The 27,093-nt window shown below is 45.6% G+C and overlaps 1 protein-coding gene across 9 annotated transcripts in view; it reads right to left on the bottom strand.

The window, feature by feature from the left end:
- LOC140426617 (BMP/retinoic acid-inducible neural-specific protein 3-like) overlaps positions 1–27,093 on the bottom strand; it is a 264,377-nt gene that overhangs the window by 56,202 nt on the left and 181,082 nt on the right. For 8 of the 9 annotated variants that reach the window (XM_072511613.1, XM_072511614.1, XM_072511615.1 and 5 more), the window contains exons 6-7: positions 12,404–12,640; positions 8,965–9,187 (exon numbers count right to left, since the gene is read on the bottom strand). In XM_072511613.1, coding sequence (XP_072367714.1) covers positions 8,965–9,187; positions 12,404–12,640 — 460 coding nt within the window. Of the gene's footprint in view, positions 1–8,934; positions 9,188–12,403; positions 12,641–27,093 lie in introns of all 9 variants that reach the window. The other variant, XM_072511620.1, reaches the window with a different exon arrangement.

The following is a 27,093-nucleotide window of genomic DNA, read 5'->3' on the forward strand; positions in this document are numbered from 1 at the left end:
TAACTCATCATTTGACCCGTCACCAGGTTTAGCTGGGTGTACTAAACTCTGTAGTAACATGAATGTTATCCTCCCAACTAAGCTGAGAATGGTCGCAGTTGCAGACTGCTGGGGTGAAATACTCCGTAATCGGCGCGATGTCCGCCGACCAGCGCCAAAAACGGTGCAAATCAGTCCGGCACCGCGCCGCCCCAAAGGCGCAGAATCCTCCACATCTTGAGGAGCCGAGCCCTAACCTTGAGGGGCTAGGCCCGCGCCGGACTGATTTCCGCCCCGCCAGCTGGCGGGAAAGGCCTTTGGTGCCCCGTCAGCTGGCGCGGAAATGACATCTCCGGGCGCCGCATGATCGGGAGCGTCAGCGGCCGCTCATGGCATCCCCGTGCATGCACACTGGAGGGGGTCTCTTCCGCCTCCGCCATGGTGGAGGTGATGGCGAAGGCGGAAGGAAAAGAGTGCCCCCACGGCACAGGCCCGCCCGCGGATCGGTGGGCCCCGATCGCGGGCCAGGCCACTGTTGGGGCACCCCCCGGGGCCAGATCGCCCCACGCCCCCCCCAGGACCCCGGAGCCCGCCCGCGCGCCTTGTCCCGCCGGTAAGAGAGGTGGTTTAATCCACGCCGGCAGGACAGGCATTCCAGCAGCGGGACTTCGGTCCATCGCGGGCCAGAGAATCGCCGGGGGGGCCCGCCAACCGGCGCGGCGCGATTCCCGCCCCCGCCGAATATCCGGTGCCGGAGAATTCGGCAACCGGCGGGGGCGGGATTCAGGCCAGCCCCCGGCGATTCTCCGACCCGGCGGGGGGGGTCGGAGAATCCCGCACCTGGTCTCCAGTTTCTCTTTGTTATGTTTTTTTGTTGTAGAAGTAAAGAGAAAGAATCAGAGGTGACACACGTCGAATTTGTATAACATTGTGCAAGGGGTTTATTTACAAGGTGCTTCTCAAACACTGTACACTGGTGAACTCCACAAAAAACCATGAAACATGCCTCATACATGACTGGTTCATTGACAATGTCATAATGACAGCCTCAGGTTTGCTCTTCCCCACAAGAGGAAAGTATGGATGCAATCTAACCAAATTGGAACAGAGTCCCGTGGCACAGCGCAGGGAAACACCAGGCAATCTATCGGGCCTCTGATGCAATTCAGCTTCGCTCACCACAACTCTTCAGTGCAGGAAGAGATCGGGAGAGCATTTTCAAATGGCACCCCAATCTCTTGAACTAGGACCCAACCCTGAACCCCCTCAAAGACCCAACTCACCTATAAGGGGGTCCCTGACCTTCCCCACACCCCACTTCACACATACAGGGCACCCCTAGGCCTGATCCCTGCCAGGAAACAAATGCCATCCTGGCATACTGGCAGTGCCCTCACTAGCTGGCAGTGCCAGGCTTGCTCCCAAGTGGCCAGGCTGGCAGTGCCAGGGTACAGGTGGAACCAGCAGTGCCAGGGTGCCATCCTGCCCATAGAGCAACCACCTTGGTGCCAGTGATTCCCTGCGAGACCCCCACAAGTACTGTTCCATCTGGTTCCAATTTGTGGTGACTCAATGGTGCTCACCCGAGGTCTCTGAGCCGAAGAGGTTCGACCCCATTGTCTTGAGTAGATCAGGGGCGCATAATAGAGTGAGACTAGCTGCCTCACTCTACTGAGCAGGTTTTCAATATACTGATCGCGTCCACTATGGGCGGCATTCAGATAGCGACATCTCGCAAAATCACGTTAGATCTCACAAGGCCTGGCGAGCCAGGTAGATCCCGTAAGTGGGATCTCCCAGCATCTACTGGCCACACTGCCTTTTCGTTGCAATGCAACCGATAGATCGTGCCCTATATCAAAGAATCATAGAATCCCTACAGTGCAGAAAGAGGTCATTCGGCCTTTCGAGCCTGCACCAACTCTTCGAAAGAGCAACCTACCTTGGCTCGATTCACCATCCTATTCTTGCAAACCCACCCTCAAGGGCAATTTAGCATTGCCAATGCACATCTAACTTGCACACCTTTGGACTGTGAGAGAAAACCGGAGCACCCGGAGGAAACCAACGCAGATATGGGGGGAATATGCAAATTCCACACAAGCAGTCGCCCGAGTTCTAAACCTGTTACCCATTTGACCGGTTGGCCACGCAAGTTTTTCCCTCATGAATCCATGCTGATTATTCCTCATTACGTTTCTCTTTTTTATGGAACATTCTTCTATTCTCTTCATTAGCAGTGATTCCATTAGTTTTCCTATCATGGATATTAAGTTGATTGATCAATAGGTTCCGAGACATCTTCTGTACCCGTTCTTAAATATAACAGATACATTAGAAAGTCAGTGCTTAACATTGTAACTTTTCCTAACGTTATTAAATAGCAGTAGTAATTCTACTGCAATCTCTTCCCTCAGTAAAATATGTGGATGTTATCCTTTTTTAGTTTGTTTAATAAATTCAACACATTCCATCTTATATATTAAATGCACTATCGGCTACAGCTCTCTGACAGGATATCCTTTGAATTTAAACTGTCATTCTAACAGAACTGTATTTAACAAGCAAAAGTTAAAGCATTGTGCATCTGCTTTTCCAATCGGGGCATTACCATAGAATTTTCAGTTACAATTCAACCAATGACAATTTTTAATATTCTCCACGTTTGACATAAAGCAATAGTTAATAAAGCTATAAAACGTCTGTGGAATCTGTAATTGTTTGAAAAGATGTTTAAACAGAACCATTTATAAATTGTTCAGTTTGATTTTCTTGGATGATACTAAATAACAGCCAATGTAACCTGGCAACCCTTGACCTCGAAGCAGTAAGACCATAAGACCGTAAGACATAGGAGCAGAATTAGGCCACTCAGCCCATCGAGTCTGCTCCGCCATTCAATCATGGCTGATATTTTTCTCATCCCCATTCTCCTGCCTTCTCCCCATAACCCCTGATCCTCTTATTGATCAAAAACCTATCTATCTCTGTCTTAAAGACACTCAGTGATTTGGGCTCCACAGCCTTCTGCGGCAAAGAGTTCCACAGATTCCCCACCATCTGACTGAAGAAATTCCTCCTAATCTTAAAGTTTTAAAGGATCGTCCCTTTAGTCTGAGATGGTGTCCTCTGCTTCTAGTTTTTCCTACAAGTGGAAATATTCTCTCCATTTCCACTCTATCCAGGCCACGCAGTATCCTGTAAGTTTCAATAAGATACCCCCTCATCCTTCTAAACTCCAACGAGTATAGACCCAGAGTCCTCAACCGTTCCTCATACGACAAGCTCTTCATTCCAGGGATCATTCTTGTGAACCTCCTCTGGACCCTTTCTAAGGCCAGCAAATCCATCCTTCAATACGGGGCCCCAAACTGCTCACAATACTCCAAATGGGGTCTGACCAGAGCTTTATATAGCCCAAGAAGTACATCCCTGGTCTTGTATTCTAGTCCTCTCGACATGAATGCTAACATTGCATTTGTCTCCCTAAATGCTGACTGAACCTGCACGTTAACCTTAAGAGAATCGTGAACAAGGACTCCCAAGATCCTTTGTGCTTCTGATTTCCTAAGCATCTTCCCATTGAGAAAATAGTATATGCCTCCATTTCTCCTTCCAAAGTGCATAACCTCACACTTTTCCACATTGCATTCCATCTGCCACTTCTTTGCCCACTCTCCTAGCCTGTCCAAGTCCTTCTGAAGCTCACCTGTTTCCTCAATACTACCTGTCCCTCTACAGATCTTTGTATCATTTGCAAACTTGGCAACCGTGCCTTCAGTTCCTTCCTCCAGATCATTATTGTACATTGTGAAAAGTTGTGGTCCCAGCACCGACCCCTGAGGCACACCACCAGTCACCAGCTGCCATCCTGAAAAAGACCCCTTTATCCCCACTCTCTGCCTTCTGCCAGTCAACCAATCCTCTATCCATGCTGGGATTTTACCCTGAACACCATGGGCTCTTAACTTATTTAACAGTCTCCTATGCGTCACCTTGTCAAAGGCCTTCTGGAAATCTAAATAAATCACGTCCACTGGTTCTCCTTTGTCTAACTTCCTTGTCACTTCCTCAAAGAACTCTAACAGATTGTCAGACATGACCTCCCCTTAATGAAGCCGTGCTGACTCAGTTCTATTTTATCATGCACTTCCAAGTACTCCACGATCTCATCTTTAATAACGGACTCTAAAATCGTACCAATGACCGAAGTCAGGCTAACCGGCCTATAATTTCCCAGCTTCTGCCTCCCTCTCTTCTGAAACAGTGGTGTTACATTAGCCACTCTCCAGTCCTCTGGGACCCTTCCTGCCTCCAGTGATTCCTGAAAGATCATCACCAATGCCTCCACAATCTCCTCAGCTATCTCTTTTAGTACCCTGGGGTGTAGTCCATCCAGTCCAGGTGATTTATCCACCTTCAGACCTTTCAGTTTCCCCAGAACCTTCTCCTTAGTGATGGTCACTGCACTCACCTTTGCCCCAGGGTTCTCCTGGAGCTCTGGCACACTGTTGTCTTCCACCGTGAAGGTTGATGCAAAGTAACTATTCAGTTCATCTGCCATTTCTTTGTTTCCTATTATTACTTCTCCAGCCACATTTTCCAGTGGTCCAATGTCTATTTTTATCACTCACTTACCTTTTATATATTGACAAAAACTCTTCCTATCTTCCTTGATATTACTAGCTAGTTTGCAGTCATACTTCATTTTCTCTCCCCTTATTGCTTTTTTAGTTGTCCTCTGCTCGCTTTTAAAGGCTTCCCAATCCTCTGGCTTCCCACTAATCGTCGCCATTTTGTATGCTTTTTCTTTGGCTTTCATGTTGTCCTTGACTTCCTTCGTCAGCCATGGATGCCTTATCCTCCCCTTAGCATATTTCTTCCTCCTTGGGATGAATTTCTGTTGTGTCTCCCGAATAACCCCCCAAAACTCCTGCCATTGCTGTTCCACTGTCTTCCTTGCTGGACTCCTTTTCCAATCAACTCTGTCCAGCTCCTCCCTCATGTCTTTGTAGTTACCCTTATTTAATTGTAATACTGTTACATCTGATTGCAGCTTCTCCCTCTCAAACTGCAGGGTAAATTCTATCATATTGTGATCACTGCTCCCTAAGAATTCCTTCACCTTAAGTTCCCTAATCAAGTCTGCCTCATTACACATCACTAAATCCAGAATTGCCTGTTCCCTAGTAGGCTCTGCCACAAGCTGCTCCAAAAAAACATCTCTTAGACATTCCACAAATTCCTTTTCTTGGGATCCACTACCAACCTGATTTTCCCAGTCCACCTGCATATTGAAGTCCCCCATGATTATTGTAGTATTGCCTTTTTTACATGCCTTTTCTATGTCCTGATTTATTTTCTGCCCCACCGCCTGACTACTTCTAGAGGGCCCTCTGATCCTATATCGTTCCTTGCTGTCGATTTAATTTCATTCCTTACTAACAATGCATCCCCACCTCCTTTGCCCATCTGCCTGTCCTTTCGATAGGACACATATCCTTGTATATTTAGATCCCAGCCCTGATCCCCTTGCAGCCACGTCTCAATGATGCCCACAACATCGTACCGGCCAATTTCAATGTGCGCAACAAGCTCATTTACCTTGTTCTGTATACTGCGCGTATTTAGGTACAACACCCTCAATCCTGCAATGACCACCTCCCTTTTCACACTTGTCACCTTTCTTGCTCTGCCTGAGGGTGATGTAGTTCTTTTGTTTTGGTCCTCTATTTCCCCTTCAGTTACTACACCTTCTAAGCTAACGCTCTGGTTCCCACCCCCCTGTCATACTAATTTAAATCCTCCCGAGTGACTCGAACAAACCTCCCAGCCAGGATATTCGTGGCACTCTAGTTTAGATGCAACCGGTCCTTCTTGTACAGGTCCCACCTGCCCCGGAAGAGATCCCAATGGTCCAAAAATCTGAAACCCTCCCTCCTACACCACCAGTTTAGCCACGTGTTTAGCTGCACTATCCTCATATTTCACTGGCACATGGCACAGAGAGTAATCCTGAGATTACAACCCTAGAGGTCCTGCTTTTTAGCTTACTGCATAACTCCCTGAACTCCTTCTGCAGGACCTTTTCACTCTTCCTGCCTATGTCATTAGCACCTATGTGTACTACGACCTCTGGCTGTTCTCCCTCCCCCTTCAGGATGTCCTATGTTCGTTCAGAGACGTCTTTGACCCTGGCACCAGGGAGGCAACATACCATCCTGGAGTCCCTCTTACATCCACAGAAGCACCTATCTGTGCCCCTTACTATAGAGTCCCCTATAACTATTGCTCTCCTGCACTTTGCCCTTCCCTACTGAGCAACAGAGCCAGTTGCGGTGCCACTGTTCTGGCTGCTGTTGTTTTCCCATGATAGGCGATCCCCCCCAACAGCATCCAAAATGGTATACCTGTTAGAGAGGGGGACAATCACAGGGGATTCCTGCACTGATTGCCTGCCCTTTCTAGCAGTCACCCATCTGTCTGCCTGCACCTTGGGTGTGACCATGTCTCGAGAACTCCTATCTATGATGATTTCCGCCACCTGCATGCTTCTAAGTGCATCCAAGTGCTGCTCCAACCAAACCGCGCGGTCTGTGAAGAGCTGCCTTTGGGTACACTTGCTACAGATGTAGTCATCCGGAACACTGGAAGAGTCACAGATCTGCCACATCTCACAGTTGGAGCACTGCACCCCGCTGAGTGGCATTTAAGCTCTAGTTAGTTAATTTAAAATAAATACTTGAATTATTGTTAGATTACGGACCCAGGAAGTGTAGAAGATTGTAGTTTAGTTGGGCAGCATGGTCGGCACGGGCTTGGAGGGCCGAAGGGCCTGTTCCTGTGCTGTACATTTCTTTGTTCTTTGTTCTTTGTTCTAATCTCTGCCCTCAGGTTTAGTTACTCCTCTACCTAGTTTATTGATAAGTATTAATTAGATTTTTTTTCAATGTTATCTTTTTTTTCAAATTAACAGGTCTCTCCCTGCAGATTAACAGGTACAAGCCGGAAGAAGGAAAACAAAATGATTGGGAAAAGGCACCTTCCCACACTCTGCACCGAATTACCTCACAGTACCAACAGGAAGGAAGGTAATACTGAGACCATGATACAGGACATGAAGGAGAGCTACAAGCAGAAGAGCAGGGAGGTGAAGATGCTCAGCGTACAGATGCAGACACAAAATAAAAAGAAGACAGAGTCAGGAAGCGTAATAAAGCAATTCATGTGCAGAGAAGCCAGCAAAGCTCGATGAACAATTTTCTGTTTTGGCAGTAAGAAGAAAAATTGAATTCCTGAATTTTTTGGAGAAGTAGTTAAAAGGGCCTGAATCCTACAAAGTGTTGTGAATAACTCAGGCATGTAAAAGAGCTGAGAGCTCGTATCAGAGGACCAGACAGTGAACCAGTGTGGTTGGTTGATCAGTTGAAAAGGAACTCTGGGAGACTATACCATCAAGAATGATGTGACCCAAGTAAGAGAGGGTTGGTAGATGTACATTTTGCCAGTGCGAACCATATCTAGGGACCTTGAATGGAAATCGCCTGCTGGTTAATGCAACTCAAGGGTCAAATCGATTGAATTGGGAAGACTGTGAGTTTGCACATGGTGCTACATGGGTGTAGGGAGTGATATCTTCCAAAATTTACAAGCACCCACATATCTTTGTTGTATTGAATATTGAAGGGAAATTTACCTTTTTTCTTGAAGTATCATTTGCTTGATTCATTTTAAAATAAAAATGACAAAAAGTGAAGTCTTGTTGGTCAACTTTCTTCATTGGTTGGAGCAGGGGTGCAGTCATTTGGTCAATTTGATTATTTTGGTTTACGGTCCCCCACAGAGATAACTCCACCAGTCTGTAATTACACTATTTGCAGTCAAGCTGAGCATACAGACAAGGAATCAGATTGATCCTTGCCCTCAATCAAATGAGATCAGTAAACCCCACAAATCAGCAAACCCCAAATATTCCTACATTTAGCTTTTGCCTATTAAATATGTTTCTGTTAGAGCTTTAGCTGATAATGTATGCGAATAGGAATAGGAGTAGGCTATTCAGTCCATCGAGCCAGTTCTGCCAGTAACATGTTATCACACGGACAAGGAGAAGCAGCACGATTTTTGCTGAACACTTTGAAATGCAGATTCCCAAATAACCCATGTGAAAGAAAGGTTACATGGAGGTCAGTTAGAATAGGTACTTCAGCATTCGAAAAGGCTTGGCTAGCCCATCCCCTCAAACTCGAAACCTGTGACGGAGTAAATTTTTCAGTAATGCATTTTATCCCAAGTGTCTGAAGGATGTGTCAACTCAATTGTTAATGATCTTTATTATTGTATATTTATGATTGTTGGCAATGAAAGCTACCATTGTATGCTTAAGGGGAAGTGATGTGGAGTGGTATTGTCACTGGACGAACATTCCAGAGACTCCGTATATTGCTCTAGGGACCCAGGTTTGAATCCCACCACGGTAGATGGTGAAATTTGAATTAAAGAGAAATCTGCAATTTAAAAAAAAGTCTAATGATGACCATAAAACCATTGTCGATTGCTGTAAAAACCCATCTGGTTCACTAATGCCCTTTAGGGAAGGAACTCTATCATCCTTACCCGATCTGACCTACATGTGACTGCAAACCCTAAGCAATGTGTATGACTCTTAAATGCCCTCTGTACAAGGGCAATTAGGGCTGGGCAATAAATGTTGCCCTACCAAGTGATGCCCACCTCCCACGTACAAATTTTTAAAATAATTCCTTTGTTAGCCAATAAATGCCTTTGAACCTCTATTATATCATGTGATACCTTATAAGTACATCTATTCCTTAACATCAACCATACACGCACAGTGGCCTTGTCATGTATTATATCAATCATACATTATACTGAAATACTGAACTTTTTCTCTGAGGTCTCAGTAATGAGTGGACAGAAGAATATTTTAATTACTTCATGTTGTTGTGTGTGAATATCTTGTACCTTTCTCTGGGCAGGACGAATTTCGGTTGTTTCTGGCAGCGCTTACTTAGGCTGAAGAGTTTGCGGACGGTCTTTTGCGCCTTGTTGAAGAGCACCTTCAGGCTGGCCTCCAGCTGCTCGTAACGGTGCTGGAGACTGAAGTCCATTGTCCACAACTGCAGGATGGTCGAAGCATTCAGGAAATACTCAGTCGGCAGCTTCTTTAGAAAAACCTTGAACTCATCTGTGTAAAGGGTCAAATAAAAAACAAATTACACAAAGAGAACGAGTTGAAGAAGCGAAAAACACTGGGGACATTTTTGAGAGTTCAAATAAATAAATTATTCACCAAACAATTTTGAAATGAAAAACGTGCCCCCGATTCTGTCAAGGTGGCTCAGTGAAAAGGACTTTAGAACTCTGAGGATGCCAACTGGCAGCACTCTGGGGAGTCAATTCACCACATTACTGACAGCAAACCGCAGAAATCAATCCCCCCTTCCCTCCACACCACATCTCCAGGAATCCTGCCAGCTATGGAAAATGGTACAACTGTTACGTGCCTTGATCACAATTCTTGCTGGAATAGGAGTCCCCGCCCGCCATATGCAGCAGTCAGATCCTTGGCTGAGGTGTGATGATCCTCAGATTAAATCTGCACCAGTCAGCTCTCCCCCTCAAATGGGAAAGCAGCCGATGGTCATCTGGGAGTATGGAGACTTTACTTATCAAATCAAATCAAACCACGCAAATTACCATCCAATAAAAGGTGATCTCGGACACACCAACGCAATGTTTCTTACACAGGTGAGATGTCCCTCAGTCCCCTTCGTTAAGCAACAAAAGCCAAACAATGAAGCATGTAACTGTAATGTTCACTCTGAAGGAGGATGTCCCAAAAAATCTACATGATGCCCACAATAGTCAAGTGAAGTAAATCTATTGTGATATCTCTTTAGCTAGAGGACCTCTCTCCTCCTCTCTACCAAAGCATTCAATGCAGCATTTGGGAACTTTGAGCCTGCCCTCTGCTCTGCTGTGCCATAATGCAGCACGCTTCTGGTAAACAACTCTCGCTTCTGCAACCTGTCCCAGCACCTACTCCAGCCAGAATGCGCCAGTCATTTAAAAATTACAGGTTGGCTTTCATTAACAAAATAAAAGCAAATTACAATAGCAACTGGAAATAAAAATAGAATACTCAGCAGGTCTGGCAGCATCTGTGGAAAGAGAAATTAGTCAATGTTTCGAGTTGAGTACGGCTCTTCTTCCCTCAAAAAAACATTCTCTCCGTTTTAAAGACCGCTATTTGGTAACTCCTCAGCCTTTTTTTTAAAGCGAAAAGACACCCATCATATTCATTATGCATTGCAAAACAATTCCTGCTTTGGGACCACATCCAATTCCACGGCCTGTCTCAGGATACCTCATATCACCAACATGTACTTGAGGCATTTATTATACTTCAAAAACATTTCCACATCAGAGGAGTGCAGTTTCATATTTTGAGAACAATCATCATAAATGTTTAGCAATGAAAACCTCATTTCTATAATAAATGGAATCAAATGACACTTTGCATTAATAGCAACACAAATAACCAATCCTAGCTGTCCCACCACATTGACTCAAAACGCGCTTGTCCTATTTGGAAACATTATGTTGAAGGAAGGGATCTTACTCTTCGGGCTCTTTGCAAAATCAAATAGCAAGGCATCTTCCACTTGAACTCTATCTTTTCGGTGCATCATTCGGAGTACGCATTTAATGTCTTATTATTCTCGACACAATGACGGAACTGATCGCTGCACAACTCAACCTCAAATCTCTTTATCCAAACTGACATTAGTTAAGCTCCATTTTACGATCAAACTCTTTTCAAAGGTTAAATGCTACCACCAGCAGAGCTGTCACATTTTAAGCTGTAGAATATACCGGTATTTTATTTTTATCACTGAAACAAGCCGAAGGCTGGTAAAGAATAAAATGTCTATAAGTGTTTGGATTCCACTGGCGAATAGGAGTTGGAAATGCTCCAGGATTATCCCAAAGTCTCTTGCAATTAATAATTAATCTTCCGGAGTACTGAGGGAAACATCTGAGGGGGAAATCATAAGAGCATCATACAAAGTCTTTGAATATTTTTGTTTATTAGTTACACAAATATTAGAGATTGGATAAAAGGCCATTTGTGATTGGAGATGGGAGGTCATGTAAGGACACCTCTAGTAATTCATCCAACCAAAGTCATCCATCCAAATTATGAGATGCTCTTTTTTTAACGAGCACAAGCCCAGTTTGGAGCGTGCGCTGAAATTCATGAGGCATTTTTCACATCACAATTTTTCTGCAAGAGGCCTGGATTGCGAAAATTATTTCTGGGTTAACAAGTCAAGGAACTGCAGAGTACCTTTCACAACCCAATGATCCCTCACAACCATTACTTTTTCTTGAAGTCTGTTATGTTTATCAATCATGTGGACAGAACACTAAATGATGGCACAGACACAGCATGCCTTATTAATATGGCTGCATCGCACAAATTTAATTCCCCATCTCAGCTGACCATGGCTGCACACTTGACTAACAATTTCTGTTCATCCCATTGATTCTGGCCTGGGGTGTGCTGAGGGAATAAATTGACTCATCTCTGAGATAACAGAGTTTAATATATTGACTCATCTCTGAGATAACCTGTTTCTAATCAGCTTGTTACTGATACCTATTTTTGAAAGTCAGCTGGGCAGGTAGACTTTGTAGAGACTTGGTCTGTTCAGAGCCTCTTCTACATTATGCTACTGCTTCCTTGGTTCTCCCTCCTCCGTCTTGGAATGCTACTCACTTCGTTGGACCTTACTCGAGACTGCTCCTATTGTTGAGTTCTGGAACTGGACGCCGGAAGATACACAAATGTCACCCAGCTTCTTTCCACTTGTGCTATATCCTGCTTCGCTGCTGAAAGGCTTGATGTCTTTTTGCATTGGAACAACGTCAAGTATTAAGAGTTGTCAGGAAAAACGTTCACCTTTTTTGATTGTGGCACATTCACCCCTCGGCAGGCTGAGCAAGCAGGCACTCTTCAAAGCAGATTAACTTTATCCACCACCCTAACTGATGCCTGAATCAAGACTCACTCTTAAAGAATGTGGTGACACACAGCAAAGATTGAGTCGGATCAAGTCTGTGCAAATATTCTCAAACAGTGTGGCCTCTAGCTTCAGCTGAGTGGTATGGCATGCTATTGGAGTATAGAGAAATTTATGTACAACAGCATTCACAATCCTATTGCAACTCAATCCATCTCTGTATAATATGAAGATGAAGCCAGACAGTCAATGAATCTCTGATTTCTCAACACTGACATCTCAAGCTTTGGACTATTATCCCTGTATTATCCTCTATTTGGGTTCGCGCAAACTCCACCAAGAGCTCCCAAGGAGAAATAAATGTGTGTGCTCACCCGACACTTCAAACTCTTTGTTGTAGTTGGTCCAGGTGTCTGTTATCCACAGCAGGCTGTCCTCCAAGGCTTGGATGTCCATGTAAGGGCAGTTACACTCTGGGTATTTTGATGTGCACTGGCACCAGCAATCATGGTTCTTGCAGATGAAGCTGCCCTCCGAGTTACAGGCAATGTAACTTAGAGCAGCTTCGACAAACCGCTCCCGCAAGTGCTCCGGCAGAATGGTCTGTAGACCTGGAATGAAAAGGAAAATGAAAAGCCACATAATCTGAGCTATGCAGTCCAGGAAGGTCCCGAGTTCGCTCATCTCAGCTGGGGTATAGGCAGGGATTATAAAACTAGCCTCAGCATCATTCATCCAGGGAAAAAGGTTTGGGAAGGGAATCAACCAGTCATTTCCATCGTTCCAACACTGTGGTGATCTTGGTGAAAATGCACAGACATCAAGGTCAGAGGAGGGTAGGGATGGGTAATAATAAATGCCAGCATGGCAACTTTGGGTCAGGTACCAACAGGCTGCCATTGTCTGTGGTAGCCTATCCACCATGAGCCACTGAGAGCAGACAGTACCACTGGAATCAGAGTACAATATAATTTGATAAAGGTTGCATGTGTCTGTGAAGCCGAATTCCAGCACGAGCCACCAATGGCTATTCTGGCATCATTCAACGAGGGCTGCCAGTGTCCCATGTTCAGTCAGGCACAGAACAGAATCCATAGAACAGTGCAGAAGGAGGCTATTCAGCCCATCAAGTCTGCAACGACCCTCCGAACGAGCCCCCCACCTAGGCCTATCCTCCTGCCCTAACCCCGCAACCCCAAAACTCCAACTAACTGCACATCTTTAGATACTAAGGGGCAATTTTGCATGGCCAATCCACCTAACCTGCACATGTTTAGACTTCGGGAGGAAACCGGAGCACCCAGAGGAAACCCACGGAGACATGGGGAGAATGTGCAAACTCCACGCAGTCAATCACCTATGGCTGGAATTGAACCTGGGTCCTTGGTGCTAACCACTGTGCCATCGTACAAGGCTAGCATTATCTGTGGAACTGCAATCTTCAGGTGCATTAGCAAGGGCTGACTGTGCATATTACCAATCTACACAGGATAACCAGTTCAGCAGAATATAATATCAACCACAGCCAAAAGTTCAATGAAAACAAAAAATTCAAGACAATTTCAATCTGGCCATTACTGCCCCATCAAAGTACTCTTAATGATTAACAAAATGAAGGAAGATATCAGCGACATTGCTATCAAGTAGCCCTTACTCACTAATGTGCAGTTTGGTTCCATCAGGACAACTCAGCTCCAGACTTCATTACAGCCTTGGTGACAAGATGTGAAATAGAGCTGCATTCAAGAGATGAGGTGAGAATTATGGCCCTTGACATTACAGCATCATTTGACTGAGTGTGACATCAAGGAGCCGTGGCAAAGTTTAAGTCTATGGGAAAATGGGGAGATTCTCCACTGATGGCAGTCATAATTAACGCAAAATAAGATGGTTATAGTTGTTGGAGGTCAATTATTTCAGTCCCAGATCACCGCATGAGTTCCCCAGGGTAGTGTCTGAGGCCCAACCATAGCTAATTTGGACATTCTGAATTCTCCCTCCGTGTGCCCGAACAGGTGCCGGAATGTGGTGACTAGAGTAACTTCATTGCAGTGATAATGTAAGCCTACTTGTGACAATAAAGATTATTCTCTTCAGTTGCTTCATCAATTTTTAAAAATAAGTTTGGCATACCCAATTTTTTTTTTTCCCAACTAAGGGGCTATTTAGCGTGGTCAATCCACCTAACCTGCACATCTTTGGGTTGTGGGGATGAAACCCACGCAGACATGGGGAAATCTGCAAACTGCACATGGACAGTGACCCAGGGCCGGGATTCAAACCCAGGTCCTCAGCACAGCAGTCCCAGTGCTAACCACCGTGTCACATGCCGCCCTCCCAGTTTACTCATCAATGACTTGCCCTCCATCCAAGGGTCAGGCATGGAGTGTTTACTGATGATTGCACAGTGTTCAGGTCCATTTTCCATTTTTTTAGATAAGTAAGTTATCTGTGCCTTCATGGAGCAAGAACTGGACAATATGCAGACTTGGGCTAATAATTGGCAAGTGCTATTTGCAGCACTCAAATGCCAGGCAATGATCACCTCCAGCAAGGGAGAATACAACCATCTCCCCTTGGCTTTACCATCATAGAATCGCCTTCCATCAACATCCTGAGGGTCATTATTGAGCAGAAAACAAACTGGATCAACTATGCAAATAGCGTGCCTACAAGAGTAGGTTAGAAGTTGGGAATTCTGCAGCAGTAACTTACCTCCTGACTCCCCAAAGCCTGTCCACCATCGACAAGGCACAAGTCAGGAGTGTGATGGATTATTGCCTGGATGCTCATTATCACATTGTTGTGTTCAAACTGACTGCTGTGTTTCCCCATATTACAAAAGTAGTTAATCATTTGGAAAGCATTTGGGATGTCTTGAATTTCTTTATTCGATTTATTGTGCCAGTGTGTCAAGTACAAAATCACAAACACATTGTGGAGGGAAATCTTCCATAAAATGCTTAAAATTGAAAGATATTTGGTGCGATATGTTTGCATTAACAGAACAGAAATAGATTAACAAGGGAAATAGTTTGAGTTGTAGATACGGTTTATGTTGCACTCTGCTAATCCTGGCTACCGTGCACAGATCTGTGCTCACTCAGCTTATTCTCAGGGCTGGAGGTGTGTGTGGACGTACAGTGCGAGGATGAAATACTGTGGTCCTCATGGAAAAGTGGGACATTACTTGCTTAAAGATGAGCTTAGCTTTGGGTTGGATTCCATCTGAGGCATGGTTAAAGTGAATCGATTTGACCAACCTGAGGGACAGATGGAGAGAGGGCCTTACTCTGCTTGAAGTAGGGGCTTGGATTGGATTCAGAAGGAGAGAAGGAAAATTATGGAGATGGCTGTTGGGAATATTGTAAGATTTTTTTCTCTGATGGGAAGATGCCGTGGCACATAATAAGCAGAGCAAACAAGCTTGGTGTAGCCACAAATTCATCATTCCAAAACTCCATTCGACGGGATACTGTATTACCACTTACAGATAATGGACTGAGTGTAATAATTCCCAGGAGTTATTACTGAAATAGCATTTTCATCAATAGACTTCAAACTAAATCAATGTATATTATCCCCTTGCATTTCAAAACTCCTGAAACTTGTTACCAAGATAAACTGAGCGAGAATTCAACGCTGACTTGCTGTGCATCTACTGTGGATAAAGCACAGAAACGAACATCGCATAGAACTGGACTCTGTGGGAGCTGCACAGAACCGAAGAAAGGTACACCACGCTCAAATGCCACGTGGCTGCATCCCAGTCCTGTTGATGTAACCTAGGCACAGAAGCTTTGGGTGACTGCCTGCCAAGTTCAAAGACAAGCAACCATTTCCAGGCTAAAAGGGGCAACCCAAAAATGGACCAAATAGAAGCCCATGACTGGTGGAAACAGATAATTAAACAGAAAGGGCACCAGAACACAGGCTTGGGACTTACTCTGTCGGCATATCCAAAAATACCTTCTTTCAAATGGGAGGGAAACACACTGATGCACACAAAATCCCGATGAGGAAGACAAGTCAGAAAGTCATGTACAGCAAATAAGCAAGCTCTTTGGCCCATCAAGTACTGCTGGCTTCCCACAGAGCAATCCAATCAATTCCACTCCGCACTCGATTTCCCACATTGTCGAGTTTTCTTGTGGAATCATTAATTGTTGCTGTTTCCACCCCATCATGGGCACTGAGTTCCAGGTCATTACCACTCGATGCATTAAAATGTTCCTCTTCACATTCCCCCTGCGCCTCCTGCCCAAACCTTAAAACTTTGTCCCCCTAGTCCTTGAGCCATAATGGGGACAGTTTTTCCTTGTCAACATCATGCAAAACCACCATAATCTCATACACATCTCTCAAATCGCCCCTCACCTTTGCTCTCAGGGGAACAATTGCCACTTTTTCCAACCAAACCTTACAAATAAGACTCCCCCATCCCAGGAACCATTCTGGCAAATCTTCTGCATCCTCACATCCTTTGTAAAGTGTGGTGAGCAGAGCTGTTCTAGTCGGGGCCTAACCAGAGCTTGATAAAGATTTAGCACAATTTCCCTGCTTCTGAACTTAATGCCTTTATTTATGAAGCCCAAGCTACCATATTCTTTGCTACCCACGATCCCGATGTGTTCTTCCACTTTGAAAGATTGATGCACATGCAGCCCCAGGCCCGTCTGCTCCTGCACACTCTTCAGAACTGCGTTATTTAGTCTATATTACCTCTCCCTTATGTCAAAATGTATTACCTCACACTCCTCGATATTAAATTTCATTTGCTAGTTGTCTGCCCATTCCGCTGCTATCAGCTTAAGTTGCAGGTGATTTATATCATCCCCACTCTTTGTCACTCCTCGAAGTTTTGCACTTTAAAAAAATTATTTTGCGGGATGTGGATGTCGCTGGTTAGGCCAGCATTTATTGCTCATCCCGAGTTGCCCTTCAGAAGGAGAAGGTGAGCTGGGGGGGGGGGGGGAGGGTGAACAGCCAGCTGTTGTGGTGCACATAGGCACCAATGTTATAGGTAAAAAACGGGACGAGGTCCAACAAGCTGAATTTAGGGAGCTAGGCGCTAAACTAAAAAGTAGGACCTGAAAGGTAGTAATCTCAGGATTTCTATCAGTGCCACGAGCTAGTCAGAGTAGGAATGCCAGGATAGAGAGGCTGAATGCGTGGCTCGAGAGATGGTGCAAGAGTGAGGGATTCAAATTCCTGAGACATTGGAACCGGTTCTGGGGGAGGTGGGACCAGTACAAACCGGACGGTCTGCACCTGGGCAGGACTGGAGCCGATGTCCTAGGGGGGGGTTTGCTAGAGCTGTTGGGGAGAGTTTAAACTAATGTGGCAGGGGGATGGGAACCGATGCAGGAAGTTGGAAGGTAGTAAAACAGGGACAGAAATAAAAGACAGTAAGGGGGAAAGTGTATGGCAGAGAGGCCATAGTCAAAAATCAAAAAGGGCGACAGTACAAGGTACAGTGACTGAGGGGAGCTCAGTGAATAGGACCAGGACTACAAAAAGAAATAAAACGGGAAGTGAAAACATTAATGGTAAGCGACGTGGCAGGTTGTTACATGAAGATATGGGTTCAACGACAAGGAAAATTAGGAGAAAGGTTAAGAGGAAATATAACTTAGGAGAGGTTACTGATCGAGGTGTTAAGATGCAGAACAGAGGTAAAAAAGCCAACATAAGTGTACTTTACCTGAATGCTCGTAGTATTCGGAATAAGGTAAATGAGTTGATGGCGCAAATCATCGTGAATGACAATGATTTAGTGGCCATTACTGAAACATGGTTAAAGGATGGTCACGACTGGGAGTTAAATATCCGAGGGAATCAAACTTTTCGGAAGGACAGAGTGGATGGTAAGGGAGGTGGTGCAGCTCTGTTATTTAAGGATGACATCCGGGCAACAGTGAGGGATGACATCGGTGCTATGGAGGATAAGGTTGAATCCATTTGGGTGGAAATCAGGAATAGTAAGGTGAAAAAGTCACTGATACGAGTAATCTATAGGCCACCAAATAGTAACATTATGGTGGGGCAGGCAATAAACAAAGAAATAACAGATGCATGTAGAAATGGTACAGCAGTTATCATGGGGGATTTTAATCTACATGTTGATTGGTTTAACCAGGTCGGTCAAGGCAGCCTTGAGGAGGAGTTTATAGAATGTATCCGTGATAGTTTCCGAGATCAGTATGTAATGGAACCTATGAGGGAACAAGCGGTCCTAGATCTGGTCCTGTGTAATGAGACAGGATTGATTCAGGATCTCATAGTTAGGGATCCTCTCGGAAGGAGCGATCACAATATGGTGGAATTTAAAATACAGATGGAGGGTGAGAAGGTAAAATCAAGCACTAGTGTTTTGTGCTTAAACAAAGGAGATTACAATGGGATGAGAGAAGAACTAGCTAAGGTAGACTGGGAGCAAAGACTTTATAGTGAAACAGTTGAGGAACAGTGGAGAACCTTCCAAGTGATTTTTCACAGTGCTCAGCAAAGGTTTATACCAACAAAAAGGAAGGACGGTAAAAAGAGGGAAAATCGACCGTGGATATCGAAGGAAATAAGGGAGAGTATCAAATTGAAGGAAAAAACATACAAAGTAGCAAAGATCAGTGGGAGACTAGAGGACTGGGAAATCTTTAGGGGGCAACAGAAAGCTACTAAAAAAGCTAGAAAGAAGAGTCAGATAGATTATGAGAGTAAACTTGCTCAGAATATAAAAACAGATAGTAAAAGTTTCTACAAATACATAAAACAAAAAAGAGTGGCTAAGGTAAATATTGGTCCTTTAGAGGATGAGAAGGGAGATTTAATAATGGGAGATGAGGAAATGGCTGAGGAACTGAACAGGTTTTTTGGGTCGGTCTTCACAGTGGAAGACACAAATAACATGCCAGTGACTGATGGAAATGAGGCTATGACAGGTGAGGACCTTGAGAGGATTGTTATCACCAAGGAGGTAGTGATGGGCAAGCCAATGGGGCTAAAGGTAGACAAGTCTCCTGGACCTGATGGAATGCATCCCAGAGTGCTAAAAGAGATGGCTAGGGAAATTGCAAATGCACTAGTGATAATTTACCAAAATTCACTAGACTCTGGGGTGGTCCCGGCGGATTGGAAATTAGCAAACGTGACACCATTGTTTAAAAAAGGTAGGCAGAAAGCGGGTAATTATAGGCCAGTGAGCTTAACTTCGGTAGTAGGGAAGATGCTGGAATCTATCATCAAGGAAGAAATAGTGAGGCATCTGGATGGAAATTGTCCCATTGGGCAGACGCAGCATGGGTTCATAAAGGGCAGGTCGTGCCTAACTAATTTAGTGGAATTTTTTGAGGACATTAACAGTGCGGTAGATAACGGGGAGCCAATGGATGTGGTATATCTGGATTTCCAGAAAGCCTTTGACAAGGTGCCACACGAAACGTTGTTGCATAAGATAAAGATGCATGGCATTAAGGGGAAAGTAATAGCATGGATAGAGGATTGGTTAATTAATAGAAAGCAAAGAGTGGGATTAATGGCTGTTTCTCTGGTTGGCAATCAGTAGCTAGTGGTGTCCCTCAGGGATCAGTGTTGGGCCCACAACTGTTCACAATTTACATAGATGATTTGGAGTTGGGGACCAAGGGCAATGTGTCCAAGTTTGCAGACGACACTAAGATAAGTGGTAAAGCAAAAACTGCAGAGGATACTGGAAGTCTGCAGAGGGATTTGGATAGGCTAAGTGAATGGGCTAGGGTCTGGCAGATGGAATACAATGTTGACAAATGTGAGGTTATCCATTTTGGTAGGAATAACAGCAAAAGGGATTATTATTTAAATGATAAAGTATTAAAACATGCTGCTGTGCAGAGAGACCTGGGTGTGCTAATGCATGAGTCGCAAAAAGTTGGTTTACAGGTGCAACAGGTGATTAAGAAGGCAAATGGAATTTTGTCCTTCATTGCTAGAGGGATGGAGTTTAGGACTAGGGAGGTTCTGCTGCAATTGTATAAGGTGTTAGTGAGGCCACACCTGGAGTATTGTGTTCAGTTTTGGTCTCATTACTTGAGAAAGGACGTACTGGCACTGGAGGGTGTGCAGAGGCGATTCGCTAGGTTAATCCCAGAGCTGAAGGGGTTGGATTACGAGGAGAGGTTGAGTAGACTGGGACTGTACTCGTTGGAATTTAGAAGGATGAGGGGGGATCTTACAGAAACATATAAGATTATGAAGGGAATAGATAGGATAGATGCGGGCAGGTTGTTTCCACTGGCAGGTGAAAGCAGAACTGGGCGGCATAGCCTCAAAATAAAGGGAAGTAGATTTAGGACTGAGTTTAGGAGGAACTTCTTCACCCAAAGGGTTGTGAATCTATGGAATTCCTTGCCCAGTGAAGCATCAGAGGCTCTTTCATTAAATGTTTTTAAGATAAAGATAGATAGTTTTTTGAAGAATAAAGGGATTAAGGGTTATGGTGTTCGGGCCGGAAAGTGGAGCTGAGTCCACAAAAGATCAGCCATGATCTCATTGAATGGTGGAGCAGGCTCGAGGGGCCAGATGGCCTACTCCTGCTCCTAGTTCTTATGTTCCTATGTTCTTATGTCTTCTTGAACCGCTGCAGTCCTTTAGGTGTAGCTACACCCACAGTGCTGTTAGAGAGGGAGTTCCAGTATATTGACTCAGCGACAGTGAAGGAACACCAAAATATTTCCAAGTAAGGGTGGTAAGTGACTTGGAGGGGAACCTCCAGGTGGTGGGGTTCCCAGGTGTCTGCTGCTCTTGTCCTTCAAGACTGTAGTGGTTGTTAGTTTGGGAGATGCTGCCGAAGGAACCTTGGTGAGTTCCTGCAGTGCATCTTGTAGATGATACACACGGCTGCCACTGTTCACCAGTGGTGGAGGGTTTGAATGTTTGTATCATCGGCAAATTTTGAAGTTCTATTCTTTATTCAAAGATCCAAGTTAGTTACATGTTGCAAAAATAAGTGGGCTTAGCACTAACCCCTGGAAAACACCAATGTCAATCATCCTCCAGTCTGAAAAAAATAAGCATTTATGATGGGCCATACCGTCCGAGTTCTCTAGCGTCATATTGGGGGTTAGCACAAAGAGGAGCTGGTAAGGGTTTGCACTGCAATTGGCCAGAACTGCAAACTTCCTCTGGGCAATTGTGCTGCATTGGGGCCATCAAAGCGTGCCATTTAAATTGCAAACTTCGGATGGCACCACCAGGGTTACATCAAGATTTACTCAGAAAAAGTTTGAAGAATTAACACTTATTCAAACCTCTGTGTAGCTATTGTATAGTCAAAGACCGACCAACCACTCCCCCATGGGATTGACCCCCAAATCCCAGACAGCCCCACAGGATCTCCCGACAACTTAACCCCGCCCCTCCCACGGATTCCCCCAACATCCCCAGGGAATTTGCCCCCAGCCCCTGGCTAACCATCACCACCCCGCCACAACAGTAGTCCCCATTAGATTCCCCCTACAAGCATGGGGATCCTCCCCCTTTGTGAATCTGACTACCTCCCTCACACATGTCCAAAGTCCAACAACATGCCCCAGCCCCAAGGAGCTGCCCTTGTTTCCCCATGGCAGGCGTAATGCAACCCAGCCCGACCTCCTCCTTCGTAGGCCTCAGTCGACCCGACCACCGACCTGACCCGAACTCCAACCTACACTCTGCCCAACGTACTTGCAGGCCCAACCCAAATTCCCCCCAATCCAACCCCAAACCCACCACCACCGAGTGTTACCCTTCCCACCAAGTTCTGACTGTCTGCCGACTGAGATCCAACTCTCCCCCACCCCATCCAACCGAGGTTCGATGTCCACCCCCGGGAGGGGCCCCACGATGCCGAACACCCACTGACCTTTGAACACATTCCCACCTCACCCAGACATCCAATCCCCCCCAGCCCCCCAAACTCTATCCACTTATCTTAGAAACCTACGTTCTCCCTGGCCTATCAAAGACATTCTTAAATTTCAGTGGACCTTTATACATACCTGGATTATGGCAACTAGTGCTGTTAAAAAAAAAGTGTGTCCTCCTTCACTTCAACAGAGCTGGACTTGAATGCTGGGCTTTGGGGATGAGTTACACTGTCAGTACCTCGCCCAGCCTGAGTCAGAAGGTCAGGTGAGATTGGATTGGAAGAAAATTGACATAAGTAATTGGGTACGGAGTGGAAATCTGACACTGATTGCCACTCAGAGGAAGTTAGGACCCTTGGGGAACACAAGTATATACCATCCTCCAGTCTGCAAAATAACCATTTACAATGACTCATTTTCTGTCCTTGAGACAATTTTAATCAACTAAAACAATGGACGCAATCCAGCAGCCACACTGCGCCCGAAAAGCAGCTTGCCGTAGCGCAGCTTGGCCAGTAAAAGCTGGGAGACCCCGCTTCTAGGATCTATCCAGTTCGTGACCCCTCACTCATTATAGGCGGGGTCACCTTTTAGCAAATCAGCAGATTAGAGCGAGTACCCAAGGTATGTGAGGCATTGGGATCTATCCCCTTCATCTTGGAGACCTCGGGCAAGCGCCATTTAGCACTCGTCCCTGTTCTGTTATGTAATTTGGAATAACATAAGCTGCCACTTGATGCAGTTTTGAGTAAAAGATGCTCCAGACTTTGAAGTGAGATCAATGTGTTTTATTGAACTATTAGCACAGTTCTCAATGAGTTTGACTCTCTGCTAATCAGCAAATGTAGTAACTCTCTGCAAATGTAGTAACTCAGTCGAACTGAACCAGCCTTGCTCTAAGCCACGTGCTGGGGTGTGATGCTGAGGATACACCCTGTCTCACTCTGTAGATGTTGGTCTGTGGAAAGAGGCGGCGTGTGAGTACCTCATCCCTTTTATAGTGAGATACCACCCCTGAGTATCCTGACTGCTCATTGGTCGTGTCCGATTCTATGTGTTCATTAGCTGCATGTTTGCCTATCATGACAGTCCTGACAAATGGGAACCAGATGGAAAAGCACTGGCATGGCCAGTGAACCCTGGGCATCCTGGCAGTGCCATCCTGACACCCTGGAAGTTCCACCTGGGTGCCAGCCTGGCACTGCCAAGATGATCAGGTGACACAGACACCTGGCAGGGGTACAGCCTAGGTAACACCCTGGCATTGCCAAGGTGCTCAGGTGGCACAGCCAGCTGTCGGGGCACAACCAGGGTGCCAGATTAGCACTGCCAAGGCACGAAGCTGGCATTTCTTGCATGGATGCGATCGGGCTGGGGTGTGCCCTGCACAGGTGTTGGGGGGGGGGGGGGCTGCAGGGGCAGTGGGAGACTGTCCAATAGCGCATTGGGGCTTGGTGGATTCGGGGGTCGCTTCGGGGGCTTCAGAGATTTGGAAAATAGGTCCATGTGCGGCCTTGACCGTGCGTTCCCCTCTGAGGCCCCTTATCTAATGTGAGCACTAGGAAACACTTGGCTAAACGCGATCGCTATGGGACTTTGTTTCCATTTCGTTAAATCAGGCCCAATGACTCTCCTATTCATGAGCCTGAATTTTGTTCACCTGCTTTTTATGAGGTGCTTTGTCAAACGCTTCTTAAAAACCATATCAGCAACATCCACCATATTTGTTTCAACATTCAACATTTGCTGTTCATAGAATCGTAGAATTTACATAGCAGAAGGAGGGCATTCGGCCCATCACGTATGCACCTGCCTTTGCAAAGAGCACCCTCCTTGAGCCCATGGCTTCACCCTATCCCCGTAACAGTGTAACCCCACCTACCATTTTGGACACTAAGAGGCAATTTAGCATGGTCAATCCACCTAACCTGCACATCTTTGGACTGTGGGAGGAAACTGGAGCACCCGGAGGGTACCCACGCACACATGGGGAAAAAGTGCAAACTGAGGCCAAAATTGAACCTGGGATCCTGGAGCTGTGAGGCAGCAGTGCTAACCACTATGCCACTGTGTCATGCTGTTGATTCATCAAATAATGTGATTAGATTAGCGAAGCTCGAGCTGCCTTTTACAAATCTCGTCTTTATGGTCATCCCTAATGAACTCCAACCTCTGTAAAGATCTATTCAATTTTGTACTGATTATTATTTCTAAAACCTTGCTCATTACTGATGTTGATCTAAATGATGTGTAATTTCTCGGCCAGTCCTGGCACCTATCACGAGTAAGGGAGTCACATTTTCCATTGTGCAATCCACAATAACCTACCACATATCTTGGGAAGATTATGGCATCTCTTCTCCTTTCTCCATCCCTATTTCTTTTAACAGAGAGCAACGATGTGTGGATAATTTTCAGGCAGGTGGAAAGGTTATTTTTTTTGTTCATTTTCCGGGATGTGGGCATTGCTGGCTAGGCCAGCATATATTGCCCAACCCGAGTTGCCCTTAAGAAAATGGTTGTGAGATGTCTTCTTGAACAGCTTTAATCCCTGAGGTGTAGGTTCACCCACAGTGCTGTTCGGGAGGGAGTTCCAGTATTTTGACCCAGCCAGAGTGAAGGAACGGTGGTATATTTCCAAATCAGTGTGGTGAGTGACTTGGAGGGGAACCTCCAGGTGGTGAGGTTCCCAGATATCTGCTGCTCTTGTCGTTCGAGATGGTAGTGGTCGTGAGTTTGGAAGGTGCTGTTTAAGTAACCTTGATAAGTACTGCAGTGCATCTTGTCGATGGTACACACAGCTTCCACTGGTCATTGGTGGTGGAGGGTTTGACTGTTTGTGGAAGGGGTAGCAATCAAGCAGGGTACTTTGTCCTGGAAGAAATCATGCCTCTTTAGTGTTCTTGGAGCTGCACTCATCCAGGCCAGTGGAGTGTCTTCCATTACACCACTCACTTATGCCTTATAGATGGTGGACAGTCTATGGGGGCTGGGGGAGGGTATCAGGAGGTGAGTTACTCACCATAGCATTCCTAGCCTTTGGTCTGCTCTAGTAGCCACAATATTAATATGGCTAGTCAAGATCAGTTTCTGATCAATGGTAACCCCAGGATGTTGATTGTGGGGGAATCAGCGATGGTAATGCCATTGAATGTCATGGGGGGATGATTAGATCCTCTCTTGTAGGATATGGTCATTACCTGGCACTTGTGTGGCTGGAATGCAACTTGCCACTTGTCAGCCCAAGCCTGGATATTGTCCAGGTCTTGCTGTATTTGGATGGACTGCTTCATTATCTGAGGACTCACGAATGGTGCTGAACATTGTGCAGTCATCCGCAAACATGTCCACTTCTGACCTTATGATGGAAGGGAGGTCATTAATGGAGCAGCTGAATATGGTTGCGCCTAGAACACTACCCTGAGGAACTCCTACGGTGATGTTCTGGAGCTGAGATGATGGACCTCCAACCACCACAACGATCTTCCTTTGTGCCAAGTATGACTGCAACCAACGGAGAGTTTCCCCCTGATTCCTATTGACTCCAGTTTAGCTAGGGCTCCTTGATGCCATATTCGGTCAAATGCTGCCATGATGTCAAGGGAATCTCACCTCAGGCATTCAGCTCTTTTGTCCATGTTTGAATCAAGGTTGTCATGAGGTGAGGAGCTGAGTGAACTAGGCGGAACAAAACTGAGAGTCCGTGAGCAGGTTATTGCTGAGTAAGTGTTGCTTGATAGCACTGTTGATGACCCCTTCCATCACTTTGCTGATGATGGAGATTAGACTGATAGGTGGTAATTTGCTGGGTTGGATTTGATCTGTTTCTTGTTTACAGGACATACCTGGGCAATTTTCTACATTGCCGGGTAGGTGCCAGTGTTGCAACTGTACTGGAACAGGTTGGCTAGGGGTGCGGCAAGTTCTGGAGCACAAGTCTTCAGTACTATTGCTGGAATATTGCCAATGCCCATAGCCTTTGCAGAATCAAGTGCCTTCAGCTGATATCACACGGAGGGAATTGTATTGGCTGACGACTGACATCTGTGGTGCTGGAGGAGACCGAGATGGATCATCCACTCAGCACTTCTGGCTGAAGATTGTTGCGAATGCTTCAGCCTCGTCTTTTGCACTGATGTGCTGGGCTCCTTCATCATTGAGGATGGAGATATTTGTGGCGCCTCCTCCTCCAGTGAGTTGTTTAATTGTCCACCACCATTCATGGCTGGATGTGGCAGGACTTCAGAGCTTAGGTCCGATGCGTTTGTTGTGGAATCGCTTAGCTCTGTCTATCACTTGCTACTTATGCTGTTTGGCACACAAGTAGTCCTGTGTTGTAGCTTCACCAGCTTGACACCTCAACGTTAGGTAGGCTTGGTGTTACCCCTGGCCTGCTCTCCTGCACTCTTCATTGAAATAATGTTGACCCCCTGGCTTGGTGGCAATAGTAGAGTGGAGGATATGCCAGGCCATGAGGTTGCAGATTGTGGTTGAGTACAATTCTGCTGCTGCTGATGGCCCACAGCACCTCATGTATGTCCAGTCCTGAGTTGCTAGATCTGCTGAAGTCTATCCGACAGAAGTAGTGCCACAGAAAATGATGGAGGGTATCCTCAATATGAAGACGGGACTTTGTCTCCACAAGGACTGTGCAGTGGTCACTCTACAGATACTGTCATGAACAGTTGCATCTCCAGCAGGCAGGTTGATGAGGATGAGATTAAGTATGTTTTTCCATCTGCTGCAGTTCCAGTCTAGCAGCTATGTCCTTTATGACCTGTCTTTATAGTGGTGTTCCCCATTGGGACCCTTGGTTTTCCTGATATATATTAATGATCTAGATCTTGGTGTGCAGAGGAAAACATCAAAATTTGCAGGTGACTCAAAACTTATAACCTGTGAAGAGGACAGAGTAGAAAATATATCGACAAGTTGGACGAGTGGGAAGATTGATGGCAGATGAGAGTCAATGCGGAGAAGAGTGAAGGGTTGTCTTTTGTTCGGAAGAACATGGAGAGATAATATAAAATAAGGGGAAACATTCTTAAAGGGGTGCAGGAGCAGAGGGACCTGGTTGCATATGTGCATAGATCATCAACTGTGGCAGGACAGGTAGAGCGAGCAGTTAATAAAGCATATAGCATTCCAGGCTTTATTTAATAGGTGCCTTGAGTTTAAGAACAAGA

This window comes from Scyliorhinus torazame, chromosome 7 (assembly GCF_047496885.1).
Source record: "Scyliorhinus torazame isolate Kashiwa2021f chromosome 7, sScyTor2.1, whole genome shotgun sequence".
In the NCBI taxonomy this organism is placed as follows: domain Eukaryota; kingdom Metazoa; phylum Chordata; class Chondrichthyes; order Carcharhiniformes; family Scyliorhinidae; genus Scyliorhinus; species Scyliorhinus torazame.